We start from the raw sequence: 27,940 nt of genomic DNA, 5'->3' as shown, positions 1-27,940 counted from the left end.
TCAGAAGTCCGAGTCTGCATCCATGAGCTCCGCCTCCATCAGGTTGGTGCGGGAATGAATTGGCCCCAGACCCTGGCGGCGCCCCTGAGCCCAGGCCGTGGGGACTGGGCCACTGGGGAGAAACGAATCCTGACGGGAGCTGGGCTCCGGGCAGAAGGGGCTGGAGACCAGGGTCCAGGCTCCCTGTTGGCAGGACTCCCCAGCTCCCCAGGCACCAGCGGCTACCAGGCACTTCTGCCGGGGCAGCTGGGGCAGCCGAGGAACAGCGCTGGTGGCAGGGGCAGGGGCGGCGTGATGAGGCTCGGGGGCCGGCCCCAGGGGGCACACCTCCTTCTTCCGCTTCCTCCGCTTCTTCTTCCGGCCCAGGCGCTTCTCCAGCTCTGGGGAGATCTCTGCCTCAACTAGCCACAGGTTGGCTTGCTCCTCCGGTGGTGCTGCAAGAGCAGAGAACAGCGTGGGTGCGGCTCTGTTCCTGCCCCGCCTCCCTCTCCAGAACTCCCAGTGCCTTGGCCCTACAGCCTCTGGGCTTCCTTCCTCTGACCTCTCTGGTACTCCAGCCCCAGGAACCCCCAGCTTCTGCAGCCCCCACCTTCCTATCGAAACCCAAACCCTCATACCTGGAGTTGCCACAGGAGTGACAGACACGTCCTGGGGCAGTATGGCTCCTCTCCGAGCCACCATCTTGGTGACGTGCTGAGCCCAGGCAGAGGAGACATCAGCTGAGGGCTCGTTGAGGTCAAAGGCCAGACCCGCTTTGGGGAAGGAGGAAAGATGTAATAGTGACTTCCCAGTCTCTCCCAAGGACTCCTCCCTTATGCAACATTGTGCTTCCACCCCCTGCAGGTCACCCCCATTCCCACAGGCAGAGAAAGCCCAAGCTGTAACCAGTGATCTCTACCCACTGAGAATCTGAGGGGAGCAGCCTCAGGTCCTCAAAGGGCCTTAGCGGTCAGATATCCAGTCTTGAGCACCAGCTTACTCTGGCCCAGAGAGAGCAACTTGAGAAAGCCGAGGAATGGGACAGGAGGGAGATCCCCAGAAACACGGCACACACATAGACCGGGCCGTGAACGGAGCCAGGAGAGGCAGCGAGGGGGCTGGAGAAGATGGAGCAAGTGTGTGAGGAGGGCGTGCATCGGCCCTTGGTCTGCGGAACCGCTCCTGCGTCCTGGGAGGAAGGGCACAGGCTTGAGTGGCTCACCCACAGGCCCGTCGTGGGAGACCGTGTGCATGCTGAAGGAGAGCTCCTGCCCCGGGTTCTGCAGCAGCTCTCGCCGCTTGGAGAAGGCCTTGGCAATCATCTTGCTCTTCTTAATCCTTTTGGGCTCATCATCGCTCTGCCCGGTCAACCTGAGAGCCGAAAGGGCCAGGTGAGACGTGGAGGAGCAGTGCTTGCCAGTGAATGCGGTGCAAAACCAGCGACCCCACTTCCTCCAGGTTAGGAGGCTCCAAGGGCCTCACGTCCCTCCTTTCCTGGAAATAAGTGAGCCTAGAATGGCCCGCTCTCCAATCGCCCACTCACAAGATGCCGCCAGCTGGCTCAGAACTTGGCTCAGGCCCTGGCCTCCGGCTGCCCAAGGACAAGAGGTGGCACCAGGGGGCGGTGGTGAGCCACTGAGAAGGTGCTAGAGGCAGCTCAGGACACTGATTTGGAAAACACAGCGGGCTGAAAGTAAGACTAGACAAAGCCTAAAGGTGGGGACCTGAAGCTGAGCATAAGGCTGATCCCACCTGCACCAGGTGCGCCTCCAGATGAGCAGTGTGGCCTTGGTCCAGACCCAGGTGCTCATGGCGATGCCAGTTCCAAACATGGCAAAGAGGTTGATCTTCTCCACCAGGAGGCTGGGGCGATTCTTGATCTCACAGTCAGGGATGGGCTTCTTGGTAGGCAGCCCAATGGTCACATTGGCCTGGCACCTAGGGCGAGGGAGAGTCGACAGGTGAGTCTCCCCATGCAAGGGGGAGGTATCCAGACTGTAAATCCAAAGGCTTTGAAGCCGTATGGTTCTTATGATGCTCTTTGGAATCTCCAAGATCTTTTAGGAGCTACTGATGTCTGCACCTCACCCCAGGTAATTACATCAAATCTCTGGGGCAGAAACCCAAGTAACTCTGTGGATTAAAACTTCCCAGGCTAGCCGGGCGTGGTGGCGCACGCTTGTAATCCCAGCATTTGGGAGCCTGAGACTGGAGGATCGCGGTTTGCGGGCAGCCTCAGCTACTTAGTGAGGCCCTCTGCAACTCAGTGAAACCCAACTTCAAAATAAAGAATAAAAAATAGGGCAGGGGGTGTAGCTCAGAGGTAGAATATCCCTGGGTTCTATCCCCAGTACAGCAAAAAAAAAAAAAAAAAAAAAAAAAAAGAGAGAGAGTGAAGAAAAAAAAACGACCCTGAAGTGGTTAGGGCAAGTGTCCATTTGTTTTATTTTATTTTACAGTGTTGGGGATAAAATACAGGGGCACTTTACCGCTGAGCTACACCCACAGCTCTTTTTATTTTGAGACAGGGTCTTTCTAAGTAAGCCCAGGCAGGCCTTGAACTTACGATTTTCCTGTGCTAAGCCTCCTGAGTAGGAGGTATATGCCACCATGCCCCGTGCAAGTGTCCTGTGTGTGTGTGTGGGGGGGGCACTGGGGATCGAATTCAGGGGCATTTTACCTCTGAGTTACACTCCCACCCATTTTTATTTTTGTTTTGAAACAGGGTCTTACTATGTTGCTCCAAGTCTCACAACTTGCTCAAGTTGTCCTCAAATCTGCAATCCCTTTGTCTCTGCCTACCAAATATTGGGATTACAAGTGAGTGACACCATAATTAACTACTACTACTTGTTTTTTCTTGCATAGTACTACTGGAGATTAAGCCCAGGGGGTTTCTACCTCTGGGCTACACCCCTATTTTATTTTTTATTTTGAAACAAGTTCCCGCTAAGCTACTGTGTATTATGTTGGCCTCAAACATGTGATCCTCCTGTCTCAGTCTCCTAGGTAGTGGGATTATAGGTGTATACCACTGTGCCCAGTACGACTGTCCATTTTGATGGGCATTTTTAATGCTGCCCCTGGTAACAGCAGGCGCTGCACCTCTTTGTGTGTGTGCACGGGGGTACTGGGGACTGAACCCAGGAGCATTCTACCCATGAGTTACACCTGCAACACTTTTGATTTTCATTTATGTATTTATTTGTGGTGCTAGGGATTGAACCCAGAGGCATTCTACCTTCAAGCCACACCCCCCGGTCCTATTTTATTTTATATTTGGAAATATGGTCTTACTAAATTGCTGAGGCTGGCTTCAAACCCATAATCCTCCGTCTCAGCCTCCCGCTAGGATTACATGCATATGCCATTACTCCTGGCAGCCACTTTTATTCTGAAACAAGTTCTTGATAAATTGCTGAGGCTGTCCTCAGACATGCGATCCTCCTGTCTGGGCCTCCCAAGAACTGGGATCACAGGTGTGCGTGCCACTGCACCCAGCTGTGAAATGGCTCCTGAACCGTTAAAAACACACCGACCAGCCAGCCAGCCAAGAGCTGCAGGCGGAAGGGTGGACTGGAGCAGAGACAACGGCTGTTTGCCAGGTTTGGCAAAGAACAGAGCAGCTGGTGTCTTGTCACCCAGACACCATCAGTCTTCTCCGAGGCAGGGACCTGGCAGACCCCTGCTGCATGGCAGAGGGTCGCTCATACAGCCGGGGCTCCAGTCCCTCCACGCCGCCCCACTCACAGCACGTAGTCCCGGAAGCTGCGCTCCCACTCCGCCTGGTTGAAGAAGTCATAGAAGTGGCAGCTGAAGGTGATGAGCACGAAGCCAAAGGCCAAGAAGCCAAAAATGCCTGTGGAGGAGAGGGGCAGGGCGGGACGCTGCCAATCACAGCCGCTGGCTCCGGCGGGGAGGCCGCGCCTGCCCCACCCAGGAGGACCGAAGGCAGCCCAGTTGGGCAAATGAACTGCATTCTCCCGAGCAAAGCCAGAAGGGCAGCTGTGGGGCGGCACAAGCCAGCAGTCGTGGCATGGACTTGGCTTCTTCCTGAGAAGGCCTCTTCCTCCGAGCGGCCACCACCGCTCCCACCTGCACACACACGCCTCGTCCATGTCCCGCGGCTGCTAACGTGGGCCGGTGACTCACGCGTCCCGGAGGTTCCGGAGCCCGGGGACTCACCCAGGCGCAGCATGGTCTCGTTGATCTTGCTGGCGGCCTTCTCGCTCAGCAGCCCGGGGTGGTTGCTCTTGATGGAGAACAGAGTCATGACTCCTGAACAGAAAGGGGACCTCAGCCTTAGCAGGGTGAGCGGCTCTCCAGGGAGGCGGTGTGTGGAGGGCCTCGTGGCCTTGGAGCCCTGGATCTAATTATACCTGTGCTGGCCGAAAGCTTGGGGGCTGGAGACCATGGAGAATGGGGAAAGAGCTGCCAGCAAATCTGCTGCGGCCTGGGATGCCTGGGGCACAGCCCCGACAGATGCGGAGGAGAAAGAGAGGGAGCCTTGGTTCCAGCCCAGCTGCCCCTAAATGAGGCAGCCGGCCCAAAGTTGTGATAGAAAAGACAAAACAGACTCAAGCCGGGCGTGGTGGCGCACGCTTGGAATCCCCGCCCCTGGGAGGCTGAGACAGGAGGATCGCACAGGTTCAAAGCCAGCCTCAGCTATTTAGTGAGGGTCTCAGCAACTTGGTGACGTCCTGTTTCTAAATAAAATATAAAAATAGGGCTGGGAGTATAGCTCGGAGGTAGAAAAGCCTCTGGGTTCTGCCCCCAGTACCACCAAGAGGAAAAAAACAAAAACAAAAACCAGACTCAAGAACAGCGCTGTTCAATAGAAATATGAAGTGGGCCACATACACAACCTCAAAACTTCTAGCAGTTGTATTTAAAAAGGAAACAAGGAGCCAGGCGCGGTGGCGCACCCTCGTAACCCCAGCGCTTGGGAGGCTGAGATAGGAGGATCACACAGGTGTGAAGCCAGCCTCAGCTACTTAGTGAGGCTCTCAGCAACTGAGTAAGACCCTGTTTCCAAATAAAGTATAAAAAATAGGTCTGGGAGTATAGCCCGGAGGTGAAAAGCCCCTGGGTTATACCCCCAGTACCACACACACACACACACAAAAAAAAAAGGGAAACTCATTTCAATATATTTTATAAACCTACTATATCCAACACACAATCATCCCAACACACAATTATGTAACAAATTATAAATGAGATATTTTACATCAGAAGGGTGATAACTCTTTGAAATGCAGTGTGTATTTCACACTTAAAACACATCTCAGTTTGGAATGGTTTCGATGCATGTGGCTAGTGGCCATTGTACAGGACAGCACAGATATGAAACATAAATCAGAGGCCCAGACACTGCCAGGAAGAGAGGAAAGAAGGCTGAACAGGAGGCTGCCAGTGCAGTGGGAGGAAACTGAAACTGACAACAAAACCCAGTGAAAATGAGCTAGATACCGAGGCTTACTGTGGGCTGGCAGATTGAGACAGGGAAGTCAGGGACCAGTAAATCTGTGCATGTTGTGAAAACTATGTGTGTTGGGGGTAGGAAGGAGATGGAAACCAAACTCCAAGAGACTGACAGTCGTCTATATAAAGAGTGTGCGCACGTACAATAGTCTATATAAAGAGTGTGCGCACAGCCGGGCGTGGTGGCGCACGCTTGTAATCCCCGCGCTTGGGAGGCGGAGACAGGAGGATCGCGCAGGTTCGAAGCCAGCCGTGCTGGTGTAAGAGACCCTGTTTCAAAAATATAAAATAGGTCTGGGAGTGTAGTCCGGAGGAAGGATGGCTTCCAGGAACCCCAGTACCACCAAAAAAAAAAAAAAAAAAAAGAGTGTGCGCACGTACAATAGTCTATATAAAGAGTGTGCGCACGTACAATAGTCTATATAAAGAGCGTGCGCACGTACAACTGATGGCCTTAGTTGGTCTGTGTGGACAGGGTAGGGTACTCGGGTTGTTCATCACAAAACAGGAGAACACCCTGCCAAGGGGTGACGGGGGCTGGAACCCAGCCCAAAACCCACTCAGCAAGCCGCGAGGCCTGGCCGTGCCCTGGAGGAAGGCGTGCATCCTTCCAGCCAGCGGGAAGGTGACCAAGAGATAGAAGGTTGCCTTCTGTGTTGCACCAGGGCCCAGCTAGAGCTGGCTACTGTCTGCGTGAAGGCAGCAGAGGCGGTCCCACTTCCACACGGCAGGTCTCGGCATACTTTCTGCCTGGCTGGCCTGGTCCCCACTCACCTCGGATGAGGAAGTAGCCTCCCACGATGAGCACGAGGCCAATCGGGGCCAGCACAAAGCCAGCGCGGTACCGGTAGTTCTTGTAGCCCACAAAACAGATGCCACTCACAGAGTCCCCATCCACCTGCAGCAGGAGTTCGGGAGGGACAGTCAGCCACCGGCTGCCCCTGCAAGCCCCCGCCACCCAGGCGCCCAGCCCCCCCTGCCCGTACCTGGGCCACGGCGAGGATGGCCACCGTGAGGACAAAGGGGAGTGACCACGTGAGCAGGTGGAAGTAGGAGGTCTTGCCCGAGAGGGGCTGGTAGGTGGTGCCCAGGGCTTTGAAGGACGTGTGCCAGGCATAGGTGAGCACCACAAACCAGACCACGCCCGCCATCAGGGCGTAGTATACGATGACAAAGATGATGACGCACGACAGGGTCTCGTTGGAGCTGCGCAGACACGCGGGCAGGCATCACTTGGGAAGGTCACCATAGCTCCCTCTACCGGGCCTCCTCATCCTGTCCCCCAAATCCTGGGCTGCTATGGTCTTGCGGCTCCCCAGGAGTCAGTGCGTGGGGACAGGACCCTGGCACACCTCCAGAGGCTCGCTCCAGAAAGCGGATGTAGGTGGTCAAGCTTCCAAAGCCAAGACTCCCCCTTTTTTTAAGATGCTGGGGATGGAACCCAGGGGCATTCTACCTCCAAGCTACAACTGCAGCCCTATTTTTTCTTTACTTGGAAACAGGGTCTCACTGAGTTACAAAGGGCCTCCCTAAGTAGCTGAGGCTGGCCACAAACCATGATCCTCCTGTCTTAGCCTCACGAATTCTGGGATTACAAGCGTGTGCCACCACGCCCGGCGACTGTTTTGTTTTTTTAATTGGGGGTTGAACTCAGCAGGAATTCTACCATCAAGCTACACCCCCACCCCTTTTTATTTTTTATTTTGAAATAGGATCTCACTAAGTTGCTGAGGCTGGCCTCAAACCTGTGATCCTCCTGTCTCAGCCTTCCAGGTACTAGAAACAGAGATGTGTACACAGCGCAGGTCTTAACGCTGGAGGCCTCGGGTGCGATGAGGTGGAGCTGACTCCTACTCTGAAATCCTGCTTTCAAGTCCAACCTGTCCCTTTTGTGGAAGCTGCCCATTACTGCCTTTCTGCCTCCACCCTCACCTCTGGGTCCCCACAACACTTACGTGGGCTCCCCAAGCCTCATAGTGCCATCTGCTCGGCAGACAATCTCCCGGCGGGCGCCGTCCATGAACTGAGCCAGCCAGCCAATGCTACCCACGAAGAAACACGCGTTGACGTAGAAGAGGATAACCGCGGGGTAGCGATTCGAGTTGCGCCAGTCAGCCACAAAAGTGGCCTAGAAGAGAGGCAGGCCGGTTTGCAAGGTGAGGGCTGTCCTGCTGCTGCAGGGGCCCTTGCCTGAGCCCCAGGTCCTTCCATCCTGCCCCCTCCCTGGGATCCAGCAGTCTCTCCTCGCCACCCCCCCCCAAACCCAGCCCCTCTGCTGACAATCCAGCTCCTGTCCTGCTCTGCCGGTGGACGGGCCTGTCCTCTCCAAGACTGACCAGGGTGAAGAGCGTGCAGAGGCCGGTGACGGCACCGAAGGCGGCGATGTAGCTGTGCATGTCCTGGTGCTCGGCCTCGGTGAACAGCGGGTTCTGGCACTGGATCCCGCAGCCCTCCACGTCCTCGTACCAACTCTTGGGGTTGTCCGTCCGTACCAAGGGCGCTTCACACTGGCCGGAGCTGTTGAACTTGATGTTCTGCACCTCATTCTGTCGCCGGGGTCGGGAGAAGGCAAGGGGAGAGACTGCTCAGGGGCGAGCTGCTCGACTGGGGAAGGAACCTGAGGCAGCAGCGTGCACGATGGCTGGAGGCAAGCCCCCGGGGTCGAGTCCCAGGGCCGCTGGATGGCTGTGCCATCTTGGACTAATAATTGGACTTCTCGTACCTCAGTTTCCTCATCTATGAGGCAGTGGTTCCTACCCTACGGTAAGTGAATAAAGTGCCTATAATGGGATTTGGCGTGTAAATAATAGTAATATTATTACTAACATTCTTACTATTATACTATTAATATCATTTCAGATTTCTCCTTTCCCACCCAGACTAGATCAGACTCCCGTCTCAGTGTCTGCATTTTCTTTTCTTTTCTTTTTTGGTACTATTGGTTGGACCCCAGGGGCATTCTACTTCCAAGCTACAACCCCAACCCTTTTCTTTTCTTTTTTTTTGTAAAGTACTAGGGATGGAACCCAGGACCATTCTACCTCCGAGTGACATCTCCAGCCCCATTTTTAAATTCTTTTTAATTCTTTTTTGTTGTTCCTGTTGTGGCACTGGGGATGGAACCCAGGGGCACTCGACCTCTGAGCTATACCCCCTGCCCTGTTTTTTATTCTTTATTTTGAAACAGGGTCTCACTAAGTTGTGGAGGGCTTTACTAAGTAGCTGAGGCTGTCTGTGAACTGTGATCCTCTTGTTTCAGCCTCCGGATTGCTGGGATTACAAACATGCGCCACCACGCCCAGGTCTCAGCCCTTTTCATTTTTTATTTTTAAACAGGGTCTTGCTAAGATGGGCGTGGTCGTGCATGCTTGTAATCCCCACACTTGGGAGGCTGAGGCAGGAGGATCGCACAGGTTCAAAGCCAGCCTCAGCTACTTAGTGAGGCTCTCAGTAACTTAGTGAGACCCTGTTTCCAAATAAAATATAAAAAATAGGTCTGGGAATATGGCCTGGAGGTAGAAAGCCTCTGGGTTCCACCCCCAGTACCACCAAAACAAACAAACAAACAAACAAACAAACAAACAAAAAACAGGGTCTTGCTAAATTGCTGGTGGACTCATTAAGTTGCTGAGTGAGGCTGGCTCTGAATCTGCAATCCGCCTGTCTCAGCCTCCCTAGTTGGGATCACAGTCCTGTGCCATCAGGCCTGGCTCTGCAGCTGATTCATATGTGCAAGCCTGGCCCCTACATATATGATAAACTCTCTGCAAAACAGGTGCTGGTCATCCATGACTCTAGTAAAATCTCAACACCTAACAGAGTACTTGCTTTAAAAATATTTGCCAGCCAGGCATAGTGTTGCATGCTTGTAATCCCAGTGCTGGGGAGGCTGAGACAGGAGGATCACACAGGTTCAAAGCCAGCCTCGTTTACTTAGTGAGGCTCTCAGCTACTTAGTGAGACCCTGTTTCTAAATGAAATAGAAAACAGGTCTGGAAGTGTAGCCCAAATATAGAAAGCTTCTGGGTTCCATCCCCAGGACCACACACACACACACACACACACACACACACACACACACACACACAAAATTGCCAGCCAGGCATAGTGGTGAACACTTGTAATCCCGGTACTTGGAAGGCTGATACAGGAGATCCCAGGTTTCAGGACAGCCTCAGCAAGTAGTGAGACTCTCATCAACCTAGTAAGACCCTGTTTCAAAATAAAAATAAAATAGGGCTGGAGGTCTAGCTCAGAGGTAGAATGCTCCTGGGTTCAATCCCCAGAACCAAAAATAAAATAAAATTAAATTAAAAAATAAAAAAAATTGCTAAACATGCTATCTGGGATCAAGAGACAAACCCCAGTGTGGATCATGGATCCCCTAGCTGTAGACCCAGGGTGTCCCAGGAGAGAAGGCTCTGGCTCTCCTGTGTCCTGCTGGACGCTTCCTTATTTATGCCAGGCCTGAGCCCCCAGAGGACTTACCGGGCAGCCTTCGGGGAAGTGGTCAGGGGTACAGCGCAGGAAGTCGGGCCAGCCCCGCTCCCGCTCCACGATGGCACAGGGGCCTCGGGTGGCCTGGCAGAGGGTGCGGCTGGGCAACTCCACCCGGTCATTCTCGCACTTGGGCATGTACACAGCACACAGCAGGGGCTGGATCACTGCCCAGCATCGGGGGGCATTCCGGAGGCCTGGGGGTGGTGACACAGTGGACACAGTGCTGTGAAGACCTCTCTTCTATCTGACCACTGCCCCACTGCCCACAGGCCTTTTTCACACTCTGGGCCGTCCTGCTCAGACCCATCAGGCAGTGTTCCTCAGCTGGACGTCTGGGCAGGGTGGTTCATTGTGCTGCAGGGCTGTCCCATGCATTGCAAGGCATTTAGCACTTGCTGGCCCACTCAATGCCAGCAGAGCCCTGAAGTCACTGACAACTAGAAAAATGTCCCCGCCCACCCACTCCAGGGGCAGCACCTTGAAGAGGATCTGGATCAGAGATTCTGGGACACTGGGAATGCTGTTTTTTATCCCATATGTTTAGGTCAGTATATTCACCTGGTGAAAATCAGGCTTAAGATTTGCGCACTAGCCCGTATGTACACGGTGATTCGACTAGAGATTTTGTAAAACACCACCATTTCTAAATTCCCCGGTAGGGAGTGGCAGTGTCTCTGGTTGAGATCCCCAAGGGAACTGACTTTTCAGGATCAACTTTTTGCTTTTTAAGCCTTTCTGCAAGGCCTCTTTCAGGGGCAGGAGGGCTGTGAAACCCACCCCTCCTCCCAAGGCCCGTTCACCAGAACCAGGGGGTGTTTCCCTTGCCCAGCCCCCAGAACCCTAGTTCCTCTTACCAAGCTGAGGTGAGAAAGAGAAGAGGTGGGGGCTTAGGAAGAGGTAGTCAGAGGAGCCAGGAACTCCAGAGCCAGAGGAGGAAACAGGAGATCAGATGGAGAGAAACAGGAGGCTCCATCCAGTGCAGAGGGAGGAGAGACGTGGTCAGCAGACAGAAACCAGCAGAGGCCTCCTGGCACCGCGCCCCACCCAGGCCTCCAACCCGCTCCTCCCATCACTCCCTGGCTGTTTCTGCCCCTTGGGGCCCTCCTGAGTCATCCCTGCCCCGGGAGCTCCTATATCCCAGGCAAGAAGTTGTATGAGGAGACTCTCCTGAGGATGTGAGAGCCACACCTGAAGAACTGTCACACTGCCAGGTTGGGGACAGTGGGGGCAGGTGACCAGCCTCTCTGGGGACCGGCAGTAGAGGGGCAAGGAACATGGGCACTGCAATATGCCTGCCTGGGTCCAATCTCGGCCCCACCCCTTCCTGGCTGTGTGATCTTGGGTGAAGTACTTCCACTCTAGCCTCAGTCTCCTCATCTGAAAAACGGGAAATGTCAGATTTACCTCCAGAAGTGTTGTGAAGTGTCGTGAAGAGTGAGAGATAGCACTTAAAGGTGCTCAACACAGTACCTTTCAGGTACTAAGCGCTCAGGTAAAGCTAAGTTAGTACTAGTCAGGCCTCTGCTCACAGCTCGGCATCTACACCAGGGCACAAAGCAAGTTCCTGTCAGGTATGAAGCAACGGTGCCCACCTGATTCATTACCAGAATGAATCAACAGAGGACCAGGCCCAGGAATTGAGTGGGTGGGTTCAGGTGGGAAACACTAGTGGGTGCCAGGGCAGGGCGGGGGAGAGTGTGCCCGCCAAGCGCAGTGGGGGGGAACACAGGTGTTCACCTAATGGAGGGGCTGCATCCCCACCCACCCATGGGGAGGTGCAGACATCAAAAGTGGAAGATGCATCTAAACACCAACTGCTGAGCGCCCCAGCTCAGCACACTGTAGAGGGCCAGACATCTGCGCCGTTGCTGTGGCTCGCACCCCAGCAGCGGAGAGCATTGCTGGCCTGAGAAAAGATCCAGACTCAACGTGCAAAGTACAGTTGCTATTGGATGTGAATCACTTTTGCACCTTCATTAAGATGGAGAATTATGCCTGTGATCCCAGTACTTGAGAAGCTGAGCTAGAAGAATCGCAGGTTCAAGGACAGCCTCACTCAGCAACCTAAGTGAGACCATGTCTGGTCTGAGCTACACTCAGAATGTCCCTGGGTTCAATCCCCAGTACAAAAAAGATGAAAAATTGTTTAAGTTGAACTCAGCGCTGTCTGTACATAGAGGTGATGGGATTAGTCATGAATACGGTGGCCTATTACACAGTTCTATTGTGGATTGAACCCAGGGGCATTCTACTCTGAGCTATACCTCCCAGATCTATTTTATTTTGAAACAGGGTCTCACTAAGTTACAAAAGGCTTCACTGAGTTGCTGAGGCTGGCTGAGGACCTGAAATCTTCCTCTCCTCCTCCTCCTCCTCCTCCTCCTCCTTTTCCTCTTCTTCTTCTTACTACTACTACTACTACTATTACTACTACTACTACTATTAGTTTTTTGTTTGTTTTTTGCGGTACTGGGGATGGAACCCAGGGACATTTTATCTTTGGGCAACACCCCCAGACCTATTTTTTATTCTTTATTTTGAAACAGGGTCTCACTGAGTTGCAAAGGGCCTAAGTAGCTGAGGCTTGCCGCAAACTGCGTTCCTCCTGTCTCAGCCTCCCAAATGCTGGGATTACAAGCGTGCACCGCCACGCCTGGCTATTATTAGTTTGGGGACAGGGTTTTACTAGGTTCCTGGGCATCTCAGTAAATTGCTGAGGCAGGTCTTTCTTAAACCTGAGATCCTCCTGTCTCAGGATCCTGAGTACTGGAATTACAAGCATGTGCCATACCTGACAGGACATTAGCTTAAGTATATTGTTTTATTTTGTATTTTGGTACTGGGAATTAAATCCAGGAGTACTTAACCAATGAGCTACATCCTAGCCTCCCACCCCCTCTTTTTATTTTGAGACAGGGTCTCACTAAATTTCCCAGGCTAGCCTTGAAATTGAGATCCTCCTACTTTAGCCTCCCAGTATAAAATAGGTCTGGGAGTATAGCCCAGAGGTAGACAAAGCCCCTGGGTTCCACCCCCAGTGCCACCAAAAATAAATAAAATAAAGAATAAAAAATAGGGCTGGTGGTCTACCCAGGAGGTAGAATGCCCCTGGGTTCCATCCCCAGTACCACAAAAAATAAGGTAAAATAAAATAAAGCTGGGGGTGTAGCTTGGAGGTAGAATGCCCTTGTGTTTAAGCCCCGGTACTGCTAAAAAAAAAAGTGGGGGGTGAGATGTAGTTCACAAGTAGAATGTCTCTGGGTTCAATCCCCAGTGATACAATTTGATCTGGACTTTTAAATAGACTGTATGCTATGTATAGTGTCACATGCTTGTAATACCAGTACTTGGGAGGCTGAGACAGGAGGATTGCAGGCTTGAAGCCAGCCTTATAGCAAGGCCCTCCACAACTTAGTGAAATCCTGTTTCAAAATAAAGAATAAAATGGGGGTGGGGGTTAGCTCAGAGGTAGAATGTTCCTGGTTTCAATGCCCAGAGCCACACACAAACACACAAAAAGAAATAATAATAATAAAATAAATAAATAGAATTTGTGTGATTCTGATGATAGTTCTAAGGTTGGTTTAACATAAGAAATTCAATCAATGCAATTTACATCATTGACAAATTAAGGAGAAAAAACATATAGTCAGATTTATGGATACAGAAAAGATCAAATAAACATTCAACATTCATCTATGATAAAAAGAATAACTGGTAAGTTAGGATTGGAAGAAAACTTTCTTAATCTGATAAAGTATAATGACTTTTAAGAAACCTACACCAAACATCATACTTATTGGTGAAAAGTGGAAAATCTTAAGCCAGGCGTGGTGGTGCACGCTTGTAATCCCAGCGCTTGGGAGGCTGAGACAGGAGGATTGCACAGGTTTGAAGCCAGCCTCAGCTACTTACTGAGGCTCTCAGCAATTTAGTGAGACCCTGTTTCCAAATAAAATATAAAAATAGGTCTGGGAGTATAGCCTGGAGGCAGAAAGCCTCTGGGTTCCACCCCCAATACTACCAAAAAAACCCCAAATAAAGTGTGTGTGTGTGTGTGTGTGTGTGTGTGTGTGTGTATAATGGGGTCTGGGAGTATAGCCTGGAGATAGAGAAGCCCCTGGGTTTCACCCTCAGTACTACACACACAAAAAAAAAAGTGGAAAATCTTTTCCTTTAGAATCTAGAGAGGTTAAAAAAAAAAAAAAAAGGAAGCTGTAACTGTTATTTCTATGTAATAATATACTGGAGGTCTCAAGTAGGGTGATAAAAATAAATAAAATCTATACATTTTGAAAAGGAAGAAACAAACTCATTCATAATTGATATGACTTTATGTGTAGAGTAAATCTAGCAAGTTTACTGGATTCAAAATTAATTATACATTCCGGGCGTGGTGGCGCACGCTTGTAATCCCCGCGCTTGGGAGGCAGAGACAGGAGGATCGCGCAGGTTCGAAGCCAGCCGCGAGCGCTGGCTTAGGAGACCCTGTTTCCAAATAAAAAAGTATAAAAAATAGGTCTGGGAGTGTAGCCCGGAGGTAGAAGGGCTTCCAGGAACCCCAGTACCACCAAAAAAAAAAAAAAAAAAAAAAAAATTAATTATACATGCTGGAAACAAAGTGAAATAAATGTTAAAGGCATCATGTACAATAGCATAAAAATATTCAATATCAGCCAGGCATGGTGGCGCATACTTATAATCCCAGTACTTGGGAGGCTGAGAGGAGAGGATTATAGGTTCACAGGGAGCCTCAGCTACTTAGTAAGGCCCTCTATAACTTGCTGAGACCCAGTTTCAAAATAAGAATAAATAATAGGGTATAGTTTTCAGAGGTAGAATTCCCCTGTGTTCAATCCTCAGTTACATACACACCCACACCCACCTACCCACACACACTCTCCAGTATATAGGAATAAATCTAACAAATTAAACTTAAGAACTCAGCCGGGCGTGGTGGCGCACGCTTGTAATCCCAGCATTTGGGAGGCTGAGACCGGAGGATCGTGGTTCGCAGACAGCCTCAACTACTTAGTGAGGCCTCTGCAACTCAGTGAGACCCGGTTTCAAAATAAAGAATAAAAAATAGGAGTCGGGCGTGGTGACACATGCTTGTAATCCCAGCATTCAGGAAGCTGAGACTGGAGGATCATGGTTCAAGGACAGCCTCGGCTACTTAGTGAGGCTCTTTGGACCTTAGTGAGACCCTGTTTCAAAATAAAGAATAAAGAATAGGGCAGGGGCTGCAGCTTAGAGGTCGAATGCCCCTGGGTTCCATCCCCAGACCCGCAATAAAGAAAGAAGGAAGGAAGAAAGGAAGGAAAGAAAGAAAGAAAGAGAGAAAGAAAGAGAAATTTAAAAACTGTGCAGAAGATATAAAAAATATTGGGAAGCCAGGCATGGTGGTGCACTCTTGTAATCCCAGTACTGGGAAGGCTGAGACAGGAAGATAAAGGTTCTCCGTCAGCCTCAGCTACTTAGTGAGACCCTGTTTCAAAACAAAGAATAAAAAATAGGGCTGGAGGTGTAGCTCAGAGGTAGATGCCCTGGGTTCAATCCTCAGTACCACAAAAAATAATAATAAAATAAAAATAAAGCCAGGCGTAGTGGTACACACTTGTAATCCCAGCATTCGGGAGGCTGAGACCGGAGGATCGTGGAGGATCTGCAACTCAGTGAGACTCCATTTCAAAATAAAGAATAAAAAGTAGGGCTGGGGATGTAGCTCAGAGGTAGAATGCCCCTGGGTTGAATCCCCAGCATAACACATAAACACACACACACACACACACACACACACACACACACACACACCAAAAAAAAAAAAAAAAAAAAGCCGGGTATGGTGCACACTGGTAATTCCCACACTTGGGAGGCTGAGACAGGAGGAGGATCGCGCAGATTCAAAGCCAGCCTCAGCTACTTAGTGAGGCTCTCAGCAACTTAGTGAGGCTCTCAGCAACTTAGTGAGACCCTGTTTCCAAATAAAATATAAAAATAGGTCTGGGAGTATAACCCGGAGGTAGAAAGCCTCTGGGTTCCACCCCCCAGTACCCCCCCAAAAAAAAAAAGAAAAAGGAAAAAAAAAGAAAACTCAGTATCATAAAGATACCTTTTAAATTTTTTTCAAATTAATTTGTATATTCAATCCAATCTCAATCAAAAGATCAAGTGTTTTATTAAGTGAGATTAGCCAAGCACAGAAAGAAAAGGGACATTTGTTTTCTCTAATATGCCCAAACTAGGGAGCATTGGGGATACCAGAGGGACTCCAGATAATGGAGGGGAAGCCTCAGCAAAGCTAGAATGGAAGGGTAGGAGAGGAAGAAGGCTGAGGTTGATTAATGGAGGAGCTACATCCGAATATGTATAAAAGTATGAATATAGCATGCTCAACCTGGACACTCATTGTGGGGAGGGGGAAGGGGAGCAAGGGGGGAGAGGGCACCAAGCACAGTCTGAATGTATATCATTTTCAATATGTTCCACATATAAATAAAATATATTTTAAAAGATCAAGTATTTTATATTAATTTATATTTGCAAAATTTATTTAAATTATTTAACTTATTAGATTACTTGATTTTATTAATTTTGTATTTTATGTTAAATTTTATTTAAAACACAGAGGATGAAGAATGGCCCAGACTCTCCACTATACAGTAATATTCTATAAAGCAGAGGTTCTTAGCTTGTGGTTTACCAAGGATTCTTGGAAAGAGTTCAGGAAAAAAACCACACCTCACTGAAATTCAGCTCTTCCTTCAATTCTGAATGTAAGCAGCGCACACAGCCACGTTGAGGACGTGGCTCTATAGCAACAGAGTCAGGCATTGTCGTCACAGGCATCTCAAAATACTCAATATTCATCCCCCCACTGGACATTATAGTGGTTATTATACCTGCACTAGGTGCTATTTAGGGTGTTAAGAAGCACACATATGTTAACTCACAAACTTAAGATGTTAAGAAGCATATATGTTAGCTCACAAACAGTTTGATGACTGTATTTCTTCTCATTTTTTTGTGTATGTGTGTGGTGGTGGTACTGGAGATTGAGCCCAAGGGCAGTCTACATCTCATCTACATCCACAGCCTTAATTTATCTATCTATCTATCATCTATCTACTGTGGTACTGGGGATGAAACCTATCCCCGGCCCTATTTTATTCTTTCTTTCTTTCTTTTCTTTTTTTTTGCAGTACTGGGGATGGAACCCAGGGGCATTCTACCTCTGAGCTACACCCCAGCCCTATTTTTATTCTTTATTTTGAAACAGGGTCTTACTAAGTTGCAAAGGGCCTTACAAGTTTCTGAGGCTGTCCATGAACTGCGACCCTTCTGTCTCAGCCCCCCAAATACTGAGATTATAAGTGTGTGCCACTACTCTTGGCTATTTTATTCGTTTATTTTGAAACAATCTAGGTTACTGAACATCTCCCTAAGTTCTCAGGCTGGCCTTGAACCTGTGACCCTCCTGTATTTCTTCTTAATGCTGGTGATTAAACCCAGGGTACACACTCTACCACTAACCTACACCCCTATCCTGTACTTTAATATAATTAGTTTCCTCTATGATCTTATCTGCCTTAAAAAATTTAAGTGATAGACAAAAACATTAAAGTTGTACATATGAGTGGGGTACCACAGAATGTTCAATTCATTGCATGTTTAAGTCAGGTTAAAATAGACCTATCTCTTAAACATTCATCATTTTTTTGGAAAACTTTCAAAATTCCTTTTTCTAGTTTTTAAAAATATACAGTATAGTCATCATACTGCGCCCCAGAGCTCCTTGCTCTGGTCTAGCTGCAATTCAGCACCCACTGACCTTTTCCCAATCCTCCCCACCTACTTACTATCCCCAGCTTTTGGCAACCACTATCCTAACTTCCTGTGAAATCAATGTATGTATGTATGTATGTATGTCAGTATTAGGGATGGAATCCAGGGGCATTCTGCCTCCAAGCTACACCCTCAGCCCTATTTTTAAATTATTTTTTAAATTAATTAATTAATTAATTTTGTGGTACTGGGAATGGAACTCAGGGGCTGTCTACCTCCAAGCTACACTTCCAGACCTATTTTATATTTTACTTTTTTTATTTTTATTTTTTTGCAGTACTGGGGATGGAATCCAGGGGCATTCTACCTCTGAGCTACACCCCCAGCCCTATATTTTTATTCTTTATTTTGGAACAGGGTCTCACTGAGTTGCAAAGAGCCTCACTAAGTAGCTGAGGTTGTCCTCAAACCATGATCCTCCCGTTTCAGCCTCCCAAATGCTGGGATTCCAAGTGTGCACCACCAAGCTCAGCTTATATTTGGAAACGGCTTCACTAAATTGCTGAGTTGTGGAGGGCCTCACTAAGTAACTGAGGCTATCTGTGAACTGTGATCCTCCTGTCTCAGCCTCCCGAATGCTGGGATTACTAGCGTGCTCCACCATGTCCAGCTTATTTATTTATGGTACTACTGATGAAACCTAGGGGTCTTTTATCTCTGAACTACACCCCGGGCCTATTTTATTTTTATTTGGAAACAGGGTCTCTCTAAACTGTTGAGGCTGGCTTTGAACCTGCGATCCTCCTGTCTCGGCTTCCCAAGTACTGGGACTCCAGGTGTGCACCTCCACACCCATCTTCTTTTTTAGATTTCACAAATAAATGAGATCGTGCAGTACCTGTCTCTCTGTGCCTAACTTATTTCACTTAACATAAGGATCTCCAGTTCCATCCATGTTGCAAATGACAGGATTTCCTTCTTTTCATGGCCAAATACTAGCGCGTTGTGTATCTGCTTCACTGTTTATCCGTTCACTTGTGGATGGACACTCAATTGTTTCCATTTCTTCGTATGGTGGATGGTGCTGCCATGAACGTGGGAGTGCGGCTGTCTCCTCAGCGCAGTGATTTCATCTCCCTTGGATGTGTGCCCAGTAACGGGATGGCTGGATCATAGGTCGTTCTATTCCTAATTTTTTAGGAACCTCCTTACTGTTTTCCATAATAGTTGTACTAATCTACATTTCCATCCAGAATGTCCCCCCTCTCCGTATCCTCACAAGCCCTTGTCATCGTTAATCGTTTTTGTTAGCCACTCATCTTGAAGTGAGGTAGCATCTCATTGTGGTTCTGACTCGCATTTCCCAGATGGCTAGTGATGTTGACACTTTTAAATGTACCTGTTAGCCATCTGTACATCTTCTTTAGACGTCCTGAGAAATGCCTATCTCAATCTATTGCCTATTTTTTATTTTATTTGAGTGGTACTGGGGATCGAACCCAGGGGCATTCTGTCTCTGAGTTAAACCTCCCATTCTGTTTTATTTTGGAACAGGGTCTCACTAATGTGTGGAGGGCTTTGCTGAATTGCCGAGTGGCTGTGAACCTGCGAGCCTTCTGTTTCAGCCTCCCAAGTACTAGGACCACAGGCATGCGCCACCACACTTGGCTAATTGAAGTTTTCGGTCATTTTTTGCTATTGAATTTTTGGAAATTTTTATATATTTGCATTTTTTGAACCTATCTTAGAGCCACACTCCCAATTCTTCCCATTTATTTTTTATTTTTTGGTGGTACTGGGGGTGGAACCCAGGGGCTTTCTATCTCCGGGCTATACTACCAGACTTATTTTATATTTTATTTGGAAACAGGGTCTCACTAAATTGCTGTGAGCCTCACTAATTAGCTGAGGCTGTCTTCGAACTTTCGCAAACCTCCTGTCTCAGCCTCCCAAGCACTGGGATTATAAGCATGTGCCACCACGCCCGGCTCCATTTTTTATTTTGAAACAGGATCTTGCTAAGTTGCTGAGGCTAGCCTCAAACCTGCAGTCCTCCTGTTTCAGCCTCCCAAGTACTGGGATTACAGATGTGCACCACTATCCCCAGCTCCTATTTTTTTTTTTAATCCAATGTGTTTTACTTTCTGAATCTTCTTTTCCCCTTGTCTTCCCCTATTCAATCTCGGCTGCCACAATCAGACAGGGAGAAAGCGCGAGGACACTTTTTCTTGCATCTGTGTTAGAAACCCTAGCAGCAGACAGTTAACTGCTACAGGTTTATCAAAGATGCATTACTTTATGAATCTTAAAATGTTGTATTGAGAAGAAATGCTAAGGTCTCACAAGACTGCCAAAGAGGTCCTTGGCTCAAAGAAGGTAAAGAACGATGCAATAAAGATATGGTAATTAAAATAATTTTGCAACCAGGCATGGTGGCGCAAGCTTGCAATCCCAGCATTTGGGAGGCTGAGACAGGAGGATCTGGGTTTGCGGCCAGCCTCAGCTACTTAGTGAGGCCCTCTGCAACTCAGTGAGACCCGGTTTCAAAATAAAGAATAAAAAATGGGGCTGGATGTGTAGCTCAGAGGTAGAATGCAATACCACAAAAATAAACAAATAAACAAACAAACAAATGAATAAATAAATAAAATAGTGAGATTCTCATCAACTTAGTAAGACCCTGTTGCAAAATAAAAATAAAATAGGGCTGGAGATACAGCTCATAGGTAGAATAGCCCCAGCTTCAATCCCCAGTACACCCCTACACATACACACACACACACACACACTGGTGATACTGGCGAGTGATTGACAGATAAACATATGAAATAGAATACTGATTCCAGAAATAAATATATATGTTTGACTTATGGCAGAGGGCTAGAGAAGAGATATTCCCTTTTATTTTTACTTTTCCAGTACTGGGGACTGAACCCAGTGTCTCATACATGCTAGGCACTTTATTGCCAAGCTATATCCCCAATCCTTTATAATTTTTTTTTCAGCATGGGGGGTTGAAACCAGAGGCATTCTACCTCCAAGCTACACCTGAGCCCTATTTTTTATTCTTTATTTTGAAACAGGGTGTCACTGAGTTGTGGTGGGCCTCACTAAGTAGCTGAAGCTGGCTGTGAACCTGTGACCCTCCTGTCTCAGTCTCCCAAGTACTGGGATTACAAGTATGTGCCACCATGCCCGGCCTTTTTTTTTTTTTTTTTTTGGGTGGTACTGGGGTTCCTGGAAACCCTTCTACTTCTGGGCTACACTCCCAGATCTATCATATATATATATATATATATATATATATATATATATATATTTTTTTTTTTTTTATTTTATTTTTTTTAATTTGGAAACAGGGTCTCTTAAGCCAGTGAGGCTGGCTTCAAACCTGTGCCATCCTCCTGTCTCCGCCTCCCAAGCGCGGGGATTACAAGCATGCGCCACCACGCTCGGCCAATGCCTGGCCTTTTTAAAATTTTTTATTTGAGCCAAGGTCTCACTAAGCTTCCCAGGCTCGTTTCCAACTTGTAATCCTCTTGCTTCAGCCTCCTGAGTAACTGAGATTATAGGTACATGGCACCACATCTAGCTAAGAGATATTCTTTTTAATAAATGATGTTGAGACAATATACATAAAACTGAAGTTCTAGAAAAATCAACTACACGTGAGTTATATGTCTACAATGACAGGATAATCTATAGAGTTTTAGAAGCTAATGTAAGCCGGGCGTGGTGGCGCACGCTTGTAATCCCTGCGCTTGGGAGGCTGAGACAGGAGGATCGCACAGCTTCGAAGCCAGCCTCAGCTACTTAGGCTCTCAGCAACTTAGTGAGACCCTGTTTCCAAATAAAATAGAAAATAGGTCTGGGAGTATAGCCCGGAGGTAGAAAAGCCCCTGGGTTCCACCCCCAGTACCACACACACACACAAAAAAAATAGAAGCTAATGTAAGAAAATAAACTCATGACTTTGGGGTAGAAAAGTATTTTTTTTAAATAAGACATAATAAGCATCAATCATAAAAGTTTGATAGATGATGAGATTTAAGTTCAGAACACCTGTTCAACAGGAAACACAAAGAGAATGGGAAGGCAAGCCACAGAAAAGATATTTTTAAGCTGGGCGTGGTGGTGCATACTTGTAATCTCAGTACTTGGGAGACTGAGACAGGAGAATCCAGGTTTGCGGTCAGTCTCAGCTACTTAGTGAGCCCCTCTGCAACTTAGTGAGACCTTGTTTCAAAATAAAGAATAAAAAAATCAGGCTGGGGGTGTAGCTGGGAGGTAGAAAGCCCCTGGGTTTCATCCCCGGTACCACACACAAAAAATATTTTTAACACACACAAAAAAAAGACTCATGCCAGGCATGGTGGCACACCCTTGTAATCCCAGCATTCAGGAGGCTGAGACCAGAGGATCGCGGTTCGCGTACAGCCTCAGCTCTTTAGTGAGGCCCTCTGCAACTCAGTGAGACCCGGTTTCAAAATAAAGAATAAAAAATAGGGGAGGGGGTATAGCTAAGAGGTCAAATGCCCCTGGGTTCCATCCCCAGACCCGGAAAAAAAAAAAAAAGGACTCATCTATGAATTCCCACAGCTCTCATATAAATAACAAACCTACAGAAAATTGGAGCTATGGTTTGAATAGACAACTTCATAAAAGAAGAAATCCAAGAGCTGGGTGTGGTGGTACATACCTACAATCCCAGCTGCTTAGATGCTGATGTAAAGGCATTACAAGTTTGAGGCCAGCCTAGACACCTTAGTAAGAACCTGTCTTAAAAAAAAAAAAAAAAAAAAAAGACAGGATATAGCTTGTATAGCTTGGAGGTAGAATGCCCCTGGGTTCCATCCCCAGTACAAAGAAAAAAAAAGGGCCGGGGGTGTAACTTGGAGGTAGAATGCCTTTGGGTTCAATCCCAGTACCCCGCCCCCTCCCACAATAACATGAATGAATCTTACTAAATAAAGTACTATAAAAGAAGCATATAATATATGCAGCATGATTCCATTTATATGTTCAAAACCAGGCAAAAGTATAGGGAGTCCAAAACTAGGAGGTAAAACTCTACAGGAAAAAAAGAAAACGAAGTCAAGTGTGGTGTGAACGCCTGTGATCCCAGTACTCAGGAGGCTGAGACCAAAGAATCCCAAATCCTCATGTAGCCAGCCTCAGCAACTTAGTGAGACACTGTTTCAAAATAAAGAATAAAAAATAAATAGGGCAGGGGGTGTAGCTCAGAGGTAGAATGCTCCGGGGTTCCATCCCCAGACTGCAAACACACACACACACACACACACACACACACACACACACACAAACTTGGGCCTGTGGGTACTTTTCTGATTTTACTTCTTTATCAGCCAGGTTTGGAATAGCTCTAAGGAAATCCTTACAGATCTGCTCCTGCAAATACCCATCAACACCAACAGACCAACAACATCCCTTCTCTCACCTCTTGCGAGGTCTGGGAGGTGAGCGAGGTTCCTCCCAGCCTTTCTGCCTCTCTCCTGCTGGCGGCCCCGCTGGGGGCCACACACCCCTGTATACACAGAACACCACAGTAGCCAGGAGGCTCCGTGCAGGCTCTCAGGGACCTGCGCCCTCGCCAGCTGCAGGCCTCTCTTGCTTTCTTGCCCCATTTACTAAACCGGAGTTGGCCTTAGGTGGACCACGGCCTGGACATTGTTTGTCTGGTCAGCTTGGAATGCCTGGGAGGAGACGATTCCAGATCAAACAGGGAGCAACTGGAGGAGCCCAAGTTCAGCAAGATGAAAGGCACAGGGGAGACCTGCCCAAGTTCTGTGTAGCCCTAACACTGGACGGACCTGCATTATAACCGTCCTTACCCGTGGCCTCCTCCGAAAGCCTCAGTGATGGGAGCAACGGCAGCTCGCGCCGGTCACCTCTCTGCAGCAACTCCTACTTCCAGGTCTGCTGGGAATCTCACAGACGACCAGAGAACCCGTGATCTACACGCCCAACCACACACTTTCTTCCTAGACCTACCTACCCCTCCACCGCCATTCTCTATCCTATCCCCCCAGACGGGCCCTCCTGCTCATTCACGCCCACCCCACTCATCAGTAAGTCCTGCTGGCCCTACGTCTGACACTCTGCAACCTGTCCATCCCTCCATCCTGTTGCCCCAGTCCTGAGCACCACCATGTTCTCCCTGGATTACTTCAACTGCACCCTGATCAAACAACAGGCTCCGGGCTTTCCCTACTTTAGTGGCTTCTTCATAGAGAGATCTTTCTAAAGATGCCGATGATTACATCTCTCCTTTGCTTAAAAACCCTCAATGGTCTCTTATACTCTGACAACACTCAAACTTAATATGGGGTGCAAACCCCTTTACTGTTTAATTATCTAGGTGTTCTCTTACTGTTTAATTATCTAGGTGTTTTCGGTCTCTCTCTCTCTCTCTCTCTCTCTCTCTCTCTCTCTCTCTCTCTCTCTGTTGGGGATTAAACCCAGAAGCATTCTCTCTCCAAGCTACACCTCCTCCAGCCCTTTTTAAGACAGGACCTCCCTAAGCTGATGAGGGTCTCACTAAATTGCTGAGGCTGGCCTCAAGCCTGTGATCTTCCTGTCTCTGCCTCCGAAGTTCTAGGATTACAGGTAGGTACCACCACATCTTAGGTCATATCTCTTATAATTCTATACCGGATACATTTTGATCCAGTTCTACTGTAATTTTTTGATTTCTCTATAAATACTAACCCCCTTACCTCTAAACCTTTGTACCTGCTATTCTTTCTGCCTGTCCCTCCCAATCCCAACCTTCCCTTGATTTTTCCTGCTTCTTTCATTATTTTTTTTTAGTACTGGGGGATCCCAGGGATGCTCCACCACTGAACTACATCTCCAGCTCCTTTTATAGTTTATTTTCAGACAGAGCCTCACTAAGTTACTCAAGCTGGCCTCAAATTGGGAACTCCTGCCTCAACCTCCTGAGTAACAGGGATTATAGGCAAATGCCACCATGCCTGGCCCCTGCTTATTTCTTAAGTCATTAATTAAATGTCAGTTCCTCTGGGGAGCTCGCTCGCTCCCCAAAGCCCTTTGTATTCTTTCATTACCTACAGAGTCACAGTACTTTACATGAGTATCGCTAAGGTCTGTTTAATTGCCTGTCCTCCTCTTGATGACGGAGGGATCAGGTGTGTGTTCATCGCATAAGCCTCGGCACCTGCCCCAGAGCAACCTTGATATGTAAGTGAATCAGTAGCTGTGAGGCTGGACACTCTTGAGACTCTAGGGGGGGGGGAATGAAAACTAAGTTTCTACCCTCAAAACTTTACAGGTGAAAATAACCTAGATCTGCTGGGCGTGGTGGCGCATGCCTGTAACCGCAGTACTTAGGAGGCTGAGACAGGAGGACCATAAATTCACAGCCAGCCTCTCAGCAACCTTGTGAGGCCCTCTGCAACTTAGTGAGACCCTGTCGCAAAAACAAAAAAATAAAATAGGTCTGAGGGTGTAGTTCTAAGGTAGAATGCTCCTGGATTCCATCCTTAGTACAACACACACACACACACACACACACACACACACACACACACACTCTCACTAACCTAGATCATCTTCATCTTCCACCCACAGAAACACCTGTAAGAACCAGGTGACACTAACCATTTATTTCTCTCTTTTTTGTGGTATTGCTGATTGTGCGGAGGAGCATTCTACCCCCAGCCCTTTATTTATTTTTAATTTATATTTATTTAATTATTTTTGGTACTGGGAATTAAACCCAGGAATATTGTACCTCCAAGCTAAATCTCTGGTTGTTGTTGCTACTCTCCTCCTCCTTCTTCTTCTTTTTATTTTGTAGCAGGGTCCCATCAAGTTGCTGAGGGGTCTCACTAAATTGCTGAGGCTGGCTTCAAGCTTGCAATCCTCCTGTCTCAGCCTCCCAAGTACTGGGGTTACAGGCATGTACCACCATGCCCGACCGACACTGACCATGTCTAACACCAAATCGAGACCACTACCTCAGAATGGGGCAAAACACTGGCAGGGGCTCCCAGCTGAAGACTCTGACATCTGGCTCAGGTTCACACTCCCAACTTCTGGCTCAGCTCACTGACCCACGCTTGCTTCAGGCCCTACTTCATAGATCAATGAGCACCACCCGTGACCAAAGCAGAAGAGTGCAGGCAAATCCACGAGAGAACAGGACTGCGCTAAGGGATGGTGGCAGGCAGCAGAGATGAGCGCAGAGTGACCGAGCGTCCCTGGGCTCTGTGCTCATGCCTCTGCGGGACCCTGACCAACGGGTGAGGTCTGAACCTTCACAGCCAGCAGACGGTTCTAACTCATGCACTCTCCTGCCAACACCACTCTGCCAGCTCAGCAGCTGCTCAGGGCCTGGAAAGAGGTCCAGCCCCTCCCTTCTTAATCTGATGGTAACTACAGAGGGGCAGCTTCCCACATGCATTAACTTGGGAGGTTTCAACCACAGGGCCCCCTGCAAAATAGAGTAAAAGAATTTTCTTTCATGGTAAGGACCAGGTAAGATTCTAGGGCCAAGAAATTTGTATTTTCTAAACTGCTGACTCCTTACTTCAGTTGGTCTTCAAAGAAAGCTTGCTTATTCTTTCTTTTGTGTTCTTTTCACTATTTTTAATCTTTTGCATGTATGTAACTGTATTTACTGTATTTTTTTTTTTTTTTTGGTGGTATTGGGGGTGGAACCCAGCGGCTTTCTACCTCCGGGGTATACTCCCAGACCTATTTTATTTTTTACTTGGAAACAGGGTCTCACTAAGTTGCTGAGAGCCTCACTAAGTAGCTGAGGCTGGCTTCGAACCTGCGCGATCCTCTTGTCTCAGCCTCCCAAACGCGGGGATTACAAGCGTGTGCCACCAAACCCGGCCTGTATGTAACTTTAAAGACAATTATATTTCCTATTTATACCCATTCTTATATTCTATATATTACCAGGTTACATATTTTTGGAAACATTATCATAGACTGGGGGGCTCAGACCTGTCAAGAGAAGAAAGCTCTGTTCCTGAATCCTGATTTTCTCCTTATCAATCAAGGGCAGTTTTAAATCACACTGGCCGGAAGCAAGGGACGACAAGGCCAGTTTTCTTCCCCAGCACCCTCCAGGCCTCCAGTCCAGGAAAGTGACAGGTAGGAGATAATCCTCATGACCTGTTTGGGTTCAGTCCCCAGGGTTCCGGCTCTGCCATGAGCCCTCCCCAAGGAGGAGGCTCTGGGACTCGGAGCCTCAGTGGGAATCCACAGGCTCTCAACATGGGAGACTTAGGTGTTCCTCCACAGACTCCATCAGCCTGAGGATCCCAATTTCCAAAGAGCACACAAGTAGAGACTTGTCTCTTCCTTCCTAACCCGCTGTGGGGATCAGAGATCCCTTTTTCAGATGAGAGAACTAGGAAATGTCCTGTGAAAACAGGACCAAAAAAAAAAAAAAATCACAGTTCTCTAGACGTCCTATCTCTAAAATCAGCATCTCCAGACAGTCTGGCTACCCTTCAATTATTCATTACCAGGGGGCTATTTCTTTTTCTTCACCCATTTCATCCCCATCGTCCCTCCAAAAGCCCAAATCCCTTCTGCCTCCATCCTTCCTTTGTGTTTTGTTTTCCCCTCTCCAACTCCGATTTCTCCAAGGTCTAGACACCGCCCGGAACCCCCGAGCACCCCGCTTCCAGGGCAGATGGAGCGCCTCCTCTCCCCTAAAACAAAGTCCTGCCCCGAGGCTCAGACCCCCTCCGCGCGCCCCTCTCCCCCGCCCACCCCGCTCGGCCCCCGGCTCGACTCCCTCGGCCTCCCCAGCGCGGAGGTCCCGCGGCCCCCGGGGGCGCCCCTCCCGCCGCCCCGGCTCACCGGACCAGAGCGCGAGCTTGCCGTGCGCCTCCTCCTGGGAGCCGGAGTCCCCGGCCAGCAGCGTGGAGGTGGCGGCGTAGGGCAGCGCGGAGCCCAGGCACACGTTGTAGCGCAGCGGCTCGCAGGGGGCGGCGCGGCCGCAGCGGCTCAGCAGCGGCGGGGGCCCGGTGGCCGGCGCGCTCCTCCGCGCGCTCCGCGGCCCCGGCCGGGTGGCGTTCCCGCCCCAGGCCGCCCCCCGGCCCGCGCCCCCCAGCAGCAGCGGCAGCAGCAGGAGCAGCAGCCCCGGGAGCCGCGGCCCGGGGCCCCGCGCGGGGCGGGCAGCGGCCAT

General features: G+C 48.8%; 1 protein-coding gene across 1 annotated transcript; it reads right to left on the bottom strand.

The window, feature by feature from the left end:
* SMO (smoothened, frizzled class receptor) lies at window positions 1–27,940 on the bottom strand (the record flags this gene model as incomplete). The annotated part of the gene is made up of 12 exons (XM_080701729.1): window positions 1–434; window positions 618–752; window positions 1,202–1,350; window positions 1,732–1,917; window positions 3,730–3,838; window positions 4,165–4,257; window positions 6,238–6,361; window positions 6,450–6,669; window positions 7,419–7,591; window positions 7,800–8,009; window positions 9,952–10,157; window positions 27,613–27,940. 12 exons carry the CDS (start codon window positions 27,938–27,940, stop codon window positions 1–3), a joined length of 2,367 nt encoding a protein of 788 aa, XP_080557855.1.

This window comes from Muscardinus avellanarius (genome assembly GCF_963383645.1).
Source record: "Muscardinus avellanarius genome assembly, chromosome: 9".
In the NCBI taxonomy this organism is placed as follows: Eukaryota; Metazoa; Chordata; class Mammalia; order Rodentia; family Gliridae; genus Muscardinus; species Muscardinus avellanarius.
The sequence above is the reverse complement of the archived record's forward strand: the minus strand, read 5'-3'. Positions and strand labels throughout refer to the sequence as shown.